This window comes from Prunus persica, chromosome G2, assembly GCF_000346465.2.
Source record: "Prunus persica cultivar Lovell chromosome G2, Prunus_persica_NCBIv2, whole genome shotgun sequence".
In the NCBI taxonomy this organism is placed as follows: Eukaryota; Viridiplantae; Streptophyta; class Magnoliopsida; order Rosales; family Rosaceae; genus Prunus; species Prunus persica.
The window spans coordinates 691,975-703,500 of record NC_034010.1 but is presented as its reverse complement, the minus strand read 5'-3'; the positions used below and the strand labels follow the sequence as shown (position 1 = coordinate 703,500).

At 38.0% G+C, this 11,526-nt stretch overlaps 3 protein-coding genes across 3 annotated transcripts; 2 read left to right on the top strand and 1 right to left on the bottom strand.

Annotated features, from left to right (window-relative positions):
* On the top strand, positions 676 to 4,449 carry LOC18784802 (FT-interacting protein 1). Its single transcript, XM_007220531.2, has one exon. The coding sequence runs from the start codon at positions 975 to 977 to the stop codon at positions 4,185 to 4,187; it is 3,213 nt and encodes a 1,070-aa protein (XP_007220593.1). The 5' UTR covers positions 676 to 974; the 3' UTR covers positions 4,188 to 4,449.
* LOC18787133 (60S ribosomal protein L6-3) lies at positions 4,640 to 6,940 on the bottom strand. The gene is made up of 4 exons (XM_007218244.2): positions 6,498 to 6,940; positions 5,802 to 5,908; positions 5,114 to 5,295; positions 4,640 to 4,989 (listed from the first exon to the last, which is right to left on the bottom strand). The coding sequence occupies exons 1-4, from the start codon at positions 6,752 to 6,754 to the stop codon at positions 4,834 to 4,836; spliced, it is 702 nt and encodes a 233-aa protein (XP_007218306.1). The 5' UTR covers positions 6,755 to 6,940; the 3' UTR covers positions 4,640 to 4,833.
* LOC18784902 (30S ribosomal protein 2, chloroplastic) lies at positions 7,338 to 10,297 on the top strand. The gene is made up of 4 exons (XM_007218790.2): positions 7,338 to 7,771; positions 8,904 to 9,005; positions 9,173 to 9,472; positions 10,025 to 10,297. Exons 1-4 carry the CDS (start codon positions 7,457 to 7,459, stop codon positions 10,061 to 10,063), a joined length of 756 nt encoding a protein of 251 aa, XP_007218852.1. The 5' UTR covers positions 7,338 to 7,456; the 3' UTR covers positions 10,064 to 10,297.

The following is an 11,526-nucleotide window of genomic DNA, read 5'->3' as shown; positions in this document are numbered from 1 at the left end:
TGAATCACATGGTCTTCCTAACAATGCAATGGTTAAAGTAGAAAAGAAAAAATAATAATGACAAACCAAAACTTGGACAGAATCAAAATGAGGGAGGCAACAATAATAAATAAGTTAAAAGTAAGAAAGAGTAGAAAGCAGAAAGCAAAGCATCTTTGATCACAACTCATAAACCATGCAGCTTCAGATTTTTGCTTTTTCTTTCTTTCTTAGGCTCCAACTATGCCTTTCATAGCCCTTTCTTTTCCTAACTTTCTTTACTTTACACTTCATGACATTCAGATTGCTGCCTAGCCAAGAAAGGGATGTCCCTTCAACACACACAGATTCAAGTGAATATATTTTTAATCAGATGGCAGTTATACCCTTGATAATAAGAAGAAAAGGATCTCTGAGATTTGATTCTTCATGCCAAAGAAAAGCTAGCCATGTAAGTTTCTTACAGAGGCCTCGAGAACATTTTATTCGTTTTGTATATAAAAAACACAAAAGTTAGCTTTAATTCTTCATCATGTTAAGAGGCTCTTACCTCAGCAAACAAAAAAGAAACAGAATTGAGATGATTCCCAAGCAATGCAGAAGTAATATAAAATAAAACAAATTTTGCTTCAAGCATTTGGGATAAAATTAATGAGATAATATTGCCTTCTTTGAGAATTATTTGAATGACTGACTTTTTACACACTTTATAAAAAATTTAAGGCTTCCCTCCAATTTTTTCCGGCTATCTTTCGATTTATAACAGAACTGACAGGCAGGGCAGCTTCTTCATCAAAACATTCTTTGCTTCACCAAAATAGCATAGTACCACAGTGCAAGAGAAAGAACCTGAACATTCCTTTTTTTTTTTTTTTTTTCTTTTTAATTTTTTTCCTTCCTAGATAAAACTTCTTTGCTTCTGAAGCTTATTTCAGATTGCTTGAGGGGTGTCACTTCCTCTAGATTCTCACGGCAGCCAAGTAAGCAAAAGGAGAATGAAGCTGGTAGTTGAAGTGGTAGATGCTCATGATCTTATGCCCAAAGACGGTGAAGGGTCTGCTAGTCCATTTGTAGAAGTTGATTTTGTAAACAAGCTTAGCCGAACCAAAACTGTTTTAAAGAACCTCAACCCCATTTGGAACCACAAACTTTTCTTTGATATCGACCAAACACAAAACTTCCATCACCAAACCATTGAAGCCTATGTCTACCATGAGAGGAGATCACCTACTCCTGGCCGAAACTTCCTTGGAAGAGTAAGAATTCCTTGCTCACATATTGTCACGAAAAGTGAGAAAGCTTATCAAAGATTCCAGTTAGAAAAGAAGTGGTTTTTCTCATCCGTCAAGGGTGAGATTGGTTTAAAAGTATATACTTCACTAGAACCTGAACCAAAATCTCCTCCATATTCTCCACCACAACTACTAGAAGACTCTCCTTCTAATTCTCAACAACCTCCAGAACACCCAACTTCTAGTCCCTCTGCTCCTCCAAATACAGAAAGCACAAGAACTAATAGCAAAGTATTGGCTGCTATTCCTAAAGAAAAAGTCCCTGTAGTAGATAACACTACAGTTATCACAGCAGAATTCAACAAAAAAGTTGCTGCGGTTGCTTTGATTGAAACAAATTCTTCTGCTGCTGCAGCCGGGTCTAGCATTAGTGATCCTGCACAAGATCCAAAGGAGGAGATCAAAGAGCCAGTTGAAGTAAAAGCTGAAACAGCGCACCACATACACAAGCATCAAGTTCTGCAGCAACCAGGCAAATCAGTAGAAATACAACATCAAGGTTTCCCATTAACCATGCGGCCAGCTCAACCGGAAGCCCATCATAACCATCAAGATGAATATGAACTGAAAGACACCAACCCACAGCTTGGTGAGAGATGGCCAAATGGTGGAGCACATGGAGGAAGAGGATGGATGAGTGGTGAGAGATTTACAAGCACTTATGACCTTGTTGAACAAATGTTTTATCTTTTTGTTCGCGTTGTGAAAGCCAAAGACCTCCCTCCCAGCTCTATTACCGGAAGCTGTGATCCTTACGTGGAAGTAAAGCTGGGAAACTATAAGGGAAGAACAAGGCATTTTGAGAGGAAAATGAATCCAGAGTGGAACCAGGTGTTTGCTTTCTCAAAAGATCGAATTCAATCATCAGTGGTAGAAGTTTTTGTCAAAGATAAAGAGATGATTGGAAGAGATGATTATCTTGGAAGGGTGGTTTTTGACTTGAATGAGGTTCCAACCAGAGTTCCACCTGACAGCCAACTGGCTCCTCAGTGGTACAGACTAGAGCACCGCCGTGGAGAAGGGAAGGTTAGGGGTGAGATCATGCTTGCAGTTTGGATGGGAACACAGGCTGATGAAGCCTTTCCAGATGCATGGCATTCAGATGCTGCAGCTGTCTATGGGGAGGGTGTTTTTAATGTCAGATCAAAGGTATATGTATCACCAAAACTATGGTACCTGAGGGTGAATGTGATTGAAGCTCAGGATGTGCTGCCCAATGACAGAAGCCGCCTCCCAGAAGTCTTTGTCAAAGCTCAAGTTGGAAACCAATTGCTCAGGACCAAGATATGTCCAAGTCGGACTGCTAATCCATTATGGAATGAAGATTTAGTCTTTGTGGCAGCTGAGCCTTTTGAGGAGCAACTGGTTATTACAGTCGAGGATCGAGTCCACCCTTCGAAAGATGAGGTCTTGGGGAAAATAAGCATGCCAATTGACATGTTTGAGAAGCGGCTTGACCACAGGCCAGTTCATTCTCGCTGGTTCAATCTTGAGAAGTATGGTTTTGGTATCTTGGAGCCTGATAGGAGGAAGGAGCTCAAGTTTTCAAGTAGAATTCACCTGAGAGTTTGTCTTGAAGGTGGATACCATGTACTAGATGAATCAACCATGTATATAAGTGATCAAAGGCCAACAGCAAGGCAGCTTTGGAAGCAGCCTGTCGGGATTTTGGAAGTGGGCATTCTAAGTGCACAAGGGCTTCTTCCAATGAAGATGAAGGATGGCCGAGGGAGCACAGATGCTTATTGTGTAGCCAAGTATGGCCAGAAATGGGTTCGCACCAGAACAATTCTGGACACATTCAATCCTAAATGGAATGAGCAGTACACATGGGAAGTTTACGACCCCTGCACCGTGATAACATTGGGAGTTTTCGATAACTGCAACCTAGGTGGAGGTGAGAAACAAACACCTGCTGCAGGCAGTGCAGCAAGAGATTCACGAATTGGGAAGGTACGTATTCGACTGTCAGCACTTGAAGCTCATCGGATGTACACACATTCGTACCCACTCCTAGTTCTACAGCCTAATGGAGTGAAGAAAATGGGGGAGCTCCAACTAGCAGTTCGATTCACCACCCTCTCTATTGCTAACATGATATATGTTTATGGGCACCCCTTGCTGCCAAAAATGCATTACTTGCATCCTTTCACAGTGAACCAAGTCGATAATCTACGATACCAAGCCATGAATATTGTAGCAGTGAGACTTAGCAGAGCTGAGCCACCTCTTAGGAAAGAAGTGGTGGAGTACATGTTAGATGTTGATTCTCACATGTGGAGCATGAGAAGAAGCAAAGCTAACTTCTTTCGAATTATGTCACTACTTTCTGCCATGTTTTCTATGAGCCGGTGGCTTGGTGATGTATGCAATTGGAAGAACGGGGTCACCACAGTTCTTGTCCACATTCTCTTTCTGATATTGATTTGCTACCCAGAGTTGATACTTCCAACTCTTTTCGTCTACATGTTCCTCATTGGAATGTGGAACTACAGGTTCAGGCCCAGACATCCTCCTCACATGGATACCAAGCTTTCATGGGCAGAGACAGTTCACCCGGATGAGCTTGATGAAGAGTTTGACACATTTCCGAGCTCTAGACCCCACGATATAGTTCGAATGAGGTACGACAGGATCAGAAGTGTAGCAGGAAGGATACAGACAGTTGTAGGTGACATAGCAACACAAGGAGAGAGGTTTCAGTCTCTACTGAGCTGGAGAGACACAAGAGCAACCAGCCTTTTCATACTGTTTTGCCTTTGTGCATCTGTGGTTCTTTATGTGGCCCCATTTAGAGTGGTTGCTTTAGTTGCAGGGCTGTATTACTTGAGGCACCCCAGGTTCCGAAGCAAGCTGCCTTCTGTACCCAGCAATTTCTTCAGGAGATTGCCCGCTCGGACCGACAGCTTACTCTGAAACTAATTTGTGGCAAGTCCTGTGGAAACTGTAACGTTCAGGTAACCTTGTTCATGTAACCTTGTTCGAGTTTGAATAAATGCCCCGTTTGAATTCCCTTTGTAACAACAGGGGCTCCCCTCTCAATAAAATAGAACTATGATCGCAAAATGAACAATGTAAATTATTATAGTATTTTAGCTGAGTTTTATACTCGTGGTGTTGGTTTTCAATTTGTTAGCTACTACTTCTTATAACTCAATAAAAATAGTAAGGGTTTCTTCATACAACCATCTTCAACGCATTTATCCTAAGAATTCTGCTTTTATACTTCAATTTAAGCACCCCGAAAGAAAGGTTTCCATAGTATTATCCTACACCCTAAGCAACCAACAAGTTAATCATCTCACATGACCGCAACTAAGGCTGTAATATTAGAAAACATGGCATGAAATGGGAGAGAGTAGAGATCCTAGGTTCAAACCTCCTTTAATAAAATAGAAAAGGAAAAAAAAAACAATCGCACAATGCATGATCTAAAGTAACATCCGATTAGATGTCAATTACAAATTAAACTTCAGAGTACAACCACTAAGATCAAGTTCAAACAAAAATGGAACAATTTTGGATAGAAAAGCAAAATCTAACACTTTTCAGTTTCTTCAATCTAGAAAACAAGCTCGTGAGGCTTCATGCCTTGCTTAAGAGAAAACCTTGCAGCCAAATAAGTCTTCAAATCTGAAACTCCCTCGATGGATTTAATCAATGGTGTATCAACAGCCTTCTGGTCATCTTTTTTCCCCTGTGAAAGTACAGTTTTCTCCTACAATTTGAAGAAGGAAATCAAAGGTTAGAAGAAAAGAACAAAAAGACGGCCAAAGAACGACCATAGACAGTATACGCTCGAAGAAAGATAAAAGATTTTTTTAATAAAGAAAAACCCCAACCTCTTTCTCTGCTTCAAAGAACTCGCCTTCACCCTTCTTTTTCTTCTTCTGGACTTCCTTTGCAAAGTACTTGTCATCAAACTTATCCACGTTAACCCCAGAGATGTCAACCTTGGTTGAGGTTCCAATCACGTAAGCTTGGTTCACACGTCTAAGAGGAACACCGTTAATCTTGAATGGTCCTGAAATGACAAGAAAGAACGACAGTAAGAAACACTCCAACTTTGAAATCTAAGGCACGCAGGGAATATGAAAAAAAAAAGAAAGAGGGAAGGGAAATGCTCAACAAAACTACAAATCACATCACCTGGCACTGCCTAATGGTTCTTTTCAAAACAGACGTGCACAGCCAAATGGCTCTATTGAACTTCCATTCAAACACATCAACAAAATTTAATCACTTTTATCACAAATGTAAACAATGACCTTGTTCCATGTACTGAATGACCAACACTTCATCAAAGCATGTTTTTCTTTGTATTACATACGTGCTCGATCAAACCAAATAATCATCTCCATATGAAATCAACCAGCAGAACAATTGACACAAAAATTAAGCACTAATAAATTTTATAAGAAAGAACTGAAACAGATGAAAGAGCATTTTTTTCATCATTGTTCTTGCACCAATAACATACAAGAAAAAAACAAAAACTTAATTATGAGAAAAAAAAAGAAGAGAACTTACCAGTGACCAAAAGCAAGCCAGATGAGAGCTGCTTCAGAAACACAACCCTCTTCCCCTTGAACCTCCCAGCAAGAAGGATCAACACAGTACCAGGAGTAATGCTATTTCTACAAGATATGAAGAAAAGAAAATACCAAAAAATTACTAACGATATAAACAAAAAGAACATAGGGAGATTACAGAAGATCTAAAACTGCTTCTCGAACATAAACAATCTCCTTCCGCTTTAAGGTAAGCAACTGAAAAAGAAAATAAAACATTCTCACAATTTATGTTCTTTTTGGTAAAAAGCGATATCTAACTTCTAATCTCTATATCCTAACCAATATTGAACAAAAGAAAGATGATAATATCCTCAAACACCCAAAGGGGAAAAACAAAACTCAGATAACAAAGTAAATACTTTCTCAAACCCCAAACCATGGGGACCGTCCAATGCATATCTTCACTTTCTATGTTCCCAATTTCTTTTTTCATAATTGACATGGGTATTGGAAATCAAAGACGGAATCCCAATAAACAGAACTTAATATAGTCACTCACAAATCTACAAAATAGAGAGAGAAAAAATAAGCTCATAGGTAAACGCATTTTCTCAGAATCCAAACACATTAAGACATCCATTCAAACCATTTCCCCACATTACGGAAAGAGCAAACCAAACCCAAAACATAAGACAGTCAAAGAAATAGGGACCTGAGCTTTGTGGGTTTGGGCTTGCGCTTGTTGACGAGTGGCTTCTTGACATCATCGGCGGGGTAAAACTTAGGCGGCTTCACAGCAGGGACGTCAGCCGCGGGCTTCTTGTCGTGGCGAGGGAAAGCGCCGCCGTTTTTGGCCTTGATAGCCCAAAGCCCTCGCTTGTGGTACATCTTCGACCTCGAGTATTTCCCAATCCCTCTAATCAGATCTGGGTTTCGGGTCACCTTTGGGGTCCTCTGCTTCGGCGCCATCGTGAAATCTTTGTAAGAGTCTCTCACTGGTTCTCCGTCTCCGAAAGGCTCAGCCACAAACACTGAGTAAGAAACTGGTGTGTATATATATGGGCCGAACCCTTAAAAACCCTCAGACCTACCTGCAAAATGGCTACTCGCTATCACTTTTACTCACAGGGAATGAAATGACAATTTTGGCCACCTCCATTTCAATTCTCTATAATTTCTAGGCCTAATTTCCATTTTTTTTTTCAAACTTTCTATTGGATGATGGATAATATACTAAACTTATAAATACTAATTTTTATTATTTTAATTAGAGCAGCGAATCTATCCCTGCACTCAAATTCGAATATTTTTTTCATATTATAATTAATTTGAACTAGTTTAGACTCTCACTGGTATAAAAATTTATGTTTAATTTACTTATTTATTATTTTTTAAAATGCAATTCACTATCTTTTTTATAAAAAAAATGTAATTTAATATTTTTTTTAGTAAAGTAATTTACTTTTACTACAAAAGAAAAAGAAGTTCAGTCATGTCTCACCCGCGGGTGAGATACCTTGGACCAAAATCCCAGCTAGATAATGAGATAATGAAATTGAAGCCTTTTCAGTCTCAGCTCTTTTCCCACCCTCACTCTTTCACTCTGCTCTGGAACCGCATTCACTTTTCTCCTCTTGTTCATAATCACACCCAATAGCCCAGAAAAAAAAAATGGCTACAATCTCATCCCTACTGTCACCACCCAATCTCCTTCACCATCACACAAAACCCATCAAAGCCGCACCAAAACTGTCTCTCCAAATCCTCAAACCGACCCAATTTCAGGGCTTTCAGAAACTCACTTCCTCTTATATGATTCTGACCCCCAGACATTCACAAAGAGTCTCTGCTGTTGCCGAAGAAGTCGCAGCCGACCCGTCTTCTAAAGCGGCCAGGAGAGTTTACATTGGCAACATTCCCAGGACTGTGGATAATGCTGAGCTTACCAAAATTGTTGAAGAACACGGAGCTGTAGAGAAGGCTGAGGTTTTTGGCTTTTCCTTTTCATTTTGTTTTATTATTTACTCTGTCTCGTTTTTGTGTTTTTCCATGCATTTTTATGTTTTTTTTTAATTGTTGGGTTATTGAAGATTGAGAGCTCAGTATGATAAGTACTTAATATGGTAGCAACTACATTTGTGTTTGGGTTCATATTAGTATTGGATTAGTTAGCTTGAAAAGAATCGTTTGGTTGGGTTAGTATGTAGCATCATGGGTAACTAGCTTAATTGGTGTAAGGGACTTCAGTGTTGTAGGGTAATTCGTTGATTGGAACTGACCTAAGAGTAGTTTACAACGGTTGGTGGGGTGGAGCTCCTCGTTGGCTAGTATACGAACCCGAGGCTGCCAATAGGTTTTACTTACATGCATGTGGTATCTGTCCGGTTTGACAATTGCATTCAAAGTTGCAGTTCAAGATTCTAAATGTGATGTTAAATAATAAGAGTGGACTAATAGCTTAGTTGGAACTTCATCCTGGGAATTGTATTTTTAACCTCATGAATTTTGTCATGAATTTGATTTTGCCTGTCACATATCTTTAGTTATTTTAATCATTCCTTTCAATGACAAATAATTCACATGTAGTCATATCAATATAAGACAACACTGAAGGCTTGAAGATAATGCGGCTATCAAAACATATGATCCTAATCTGGTGCTTTAACAATATCTTTTGAGCCGTTCTACTTGGAATTTCATATTGATTTTGTAAATCAGCATGCCAAGACCTTGTTACTGTTTCTCAAGATGTTTTCCTGATCTTCTATTACTATATTTGTCATTGACAGTCAAACCATTTACTCTTTTCATGCTTGAGCATGGTTTAATAACACCAAACTTGAGATAACTGAGGATTTGCTAGTAACCCAGTAAGCTTTTACCAGAAAATATTGGCTGAAGTATTTTAAATGCTTGTGCAAGTATCAATGTGAAGAAATTACTATTGTAAAATCCAAGTTGGGAGATATGTATGGCTGAGCAAGAGAATGAGGATTTATTTGGCAATTTTCTTTCAATATATAGAATGTTGTTTTTTTTTTTTTTGAGTTGACTGTAATATAAATAACACAGAAAAGAAATAAAAGAGATGACTTTCCTCCCTTCCTTTTGGTCATAGGTGATGTTTGATAAGTACTCTGGAAGAAGTCGCCGATTTGCATTTGTTACAGCAAAGACTGTTGAAGATGCGAATTCCATTGTTGAAAAACTGAATGGAACTGTAAGTGTTGCCAAGGTTCATACGTTTATATTGATTAAAATACTGTTAAAGAATTCATCTAGTATAAAGTATACTTCCTCTGCCCTCTATCGGCACTTTTTCAATTTGTTTAGTAAAATGTTATTAATTGTCAAAAACGAATTAATTCCATCTGGTTGTTAATACAGGAGATTGGAGGACGTGAAATCAAAGTAAACATAACCGAGAAACCCCTGCTACAAGCGGACGTATCACTTCTTCAGGCAGAAGAGTCCCAATTCATTGATAGCCCCCATAAAGTGTATGTTGGAAATCTTGGAAAGGAAGTAACTACGGATACACTCAAAACCCTCTTCTCTGAGAAGGGAAAAGTTCTTAGCGCAAAGGTTTCCCGGGTTCCAGGGACTTCAAAATCTAGTGGTTTTGGGTTTGTTTCTTTCTCCTCGGAGGAGGATGTAGAAGCTGCCATCTCTTCTTTCAACAATACTGTAAGTTTCTAGCTGTTGTTCCATATTTTAAAGGAAGCCGGGAATCAAACTATACATACACATACTTGCCTGCTTGTTCATATTCTTTCTTCTATATGTTCTTATGGAAGTTTTCATATGACTGGCAACATAAAGCATTATTGAAATTCAATGATGCGAAAGCTAGAATTACTAGCCAATTTTCAAATTTGCAGGTGCATGGTGTATTTTGTCTCTAGTTGCTTCTGTTGTCTGCATAAATTCCTGCTAATTCTTGTATGATATCTATCGCAAATCAAAATACCTTTTTTCACCATCCATGATTTATACTTCCTTGTGGTTTCCATCCTTCTGATTTTCACATGTTACAAACAATAATTGTAGTCATGAAGTATGGTGGTTATGTTTTCATTAGGATGGATATTGCTTTCCTCATTAGTTTCCTGGAACTGATTATTCCTTTATTGCAAATGATTGGAACTGTTTGAGCATTTGTTTCCTTAGCAATTTTGATCAGTTGGTGTCCAAATTTTCACGGTTAGACAATTTATTTCTATTTATTGTTCATTGCAGTTGTTTGAAGGGCAACGAATTCGTGTAAACAAGGCATAGTAAAGCTGGCAGAACACTTGGTTTTGGAGAGTTTCTACTTGTATCTATTGTATCAGAAATTAGGATAGGCCATTTATGGAACAAAAATCAGAGTCTTTTTTGTAGTTTCTATTGGTTTTGATCTTAATGAATGATTTTGTCAAGACCTTGATATTTTCTAGTCGTCCCTGGTAGAAGCTGACTGGATTGATAGTTATCAAAACGTATGAAAATGACCTGGCATGATTAGTGCATCTTGTGATGGTTCTCTGACCAATCCAGGTTTAAACAGCGTAATACAAATCTGGTTTGTTCAAGCTGGGTTTGGTTGAAATTGTCTCGAATTTGAACTAAACTCAAGTGTCCTTTGTGTTCGAGTAATTTTGCTCAAGCTTCGTTGTTGTAGATTTGGTTGAACTTGAGCTAGTTTATTAGATTATAAGAATGGTTTTTTTTTTGGGTGAAAAAGTTTAGGGGGAGGGAAGGCTACCCCATTGCAGGGTCAGGGCATACCAAGCCCTTAGCCCTTTTTGGGTTTTCACAAATTACTCACCAAGAGGGATTGCCAGTAGCAAGACTCGAACTTAAGCCTTGCTGACGAAGAGAACGCTCTTTACCAATTCAACTAACTCTCATAGGCTATATGAATGGTTTTTCAGTTGACCACTGTTGGCTCATGGAATACTTTGTAGAGTTCAATGCTTTCTGTTTGTGCTTGCTGCCAGTAAAATTCCCTTGCATGCTTACATCTCTTGCTACAGTATTGGCTTGGAATTTGAATGAAATGAGCGTTTTATTATAAATATTTGTTTGGAATTTTTTTTTTTATTGATGGAAATATTAGTTAGTTATACGAAAAGATAAGAAATCAAATTTAGGAGCTTCTAGATATCTCTTTATAAATCACACATAATAAATACCATTTTATTAAGCAAGCCGAATATCACCGAGAGCTACAATATGACCTTCAAATTTGATAACTTTGAGAGCTACAATATGACCTTCAAATTTGATAACTTTGCGTTTTCTTTTTCGGTTTGGCTTTTGTTTAAAAGGTGTTGGTTTTGATCTGTTATTTTTTAATTAGAATTTTTTGAGTAGTTTTAGTATTTTTTGTTGTTGTTGAAGCAGATGTACTGTAAAATAGAAACAACTTACAAGAATACAAAAGATAGCAAAAAAAATTATCCAAAATCCAATGTGAAAAGCATGAATAATAGCGTAATCTTAAATAAAAAAAAGGGAGACTTTGGAAAAACCCAAAAGAGAGAGAAATTTTTTAAAAGAAGCAAAGATGGACAAAATTGCCCTTATTTATTTTTGGATTTCCTAAGAAATCCTTTACATTTGCATGTCTTTAATTTGAAAGTTGAGAGGTTTTTCTGTCTTTTTTGAAAAAGCTTTGGCTTTTTCCAAAAGTGAAAGTTTTTTTGTGGGTAAAACCTAAATTTACTTAAAAAGAAATTGCGTCGTGAATCAAACAT

What these genes read in the sequence shown, in the direction of transcription:
- LOC18784802 (XM_007220531.2), top strand. Translation starts at nt 975, where the DNA reads ATGAAGCTGGTAGTTGAAGTGGTAGATGCTCATGATCTTATGCCCAAA.
- LOC18784902 (XM_007218790.2), top strand. Translation starts at nt 7,457, where the DNA reads ATGGCTACAATCTCATCCCTACTGTCACCACCCAATCTCCTTCACCAT. An exon ending in GAGCTGTAGAGAAGGCTGAG is followed by an intron (nt 7,772 to 8,903) that starts GTTTTTGGCTTT and finishes TTTTGGTCATAG; the next exon opens with GTGATGTTTGATAAGTACTC. An exon ending in TTGAAAAACTGAATGGAACT is followed by an intron (nt 9,006 to 9,172) that starts GTAAGTGTTGCC and finishes TTGTTAATACAG; the next exon opens with GAGATTGGAGGACGTGAAAT.
- LOC18787133 (XM_007218244.2), bottom strand. Translation starts at nt 6,754, where the DNA reads ATGGCGCCGAAGCAGAGGACCCCAAAGGTGACCCGAAACCCAGATCTG. An exon ending in CCCAAACCCACAAAGCTCAG is followed by an intron (nt 5,909 to 6,497) that starts GTCCCTATTTCT and finishes CATATCTTGTAG; the next exon opens with AAATAGCATTACTCCTGGTA. An exon ending in TGGCTTGCTTTTGGTCACTG is followed by an intron (nt 5,296 to 5,801) that starts GTAAGTTCTCTT and finishes TTGTCATTTCAG; the next exon opens with GACCATTCAAGATTAACGGT.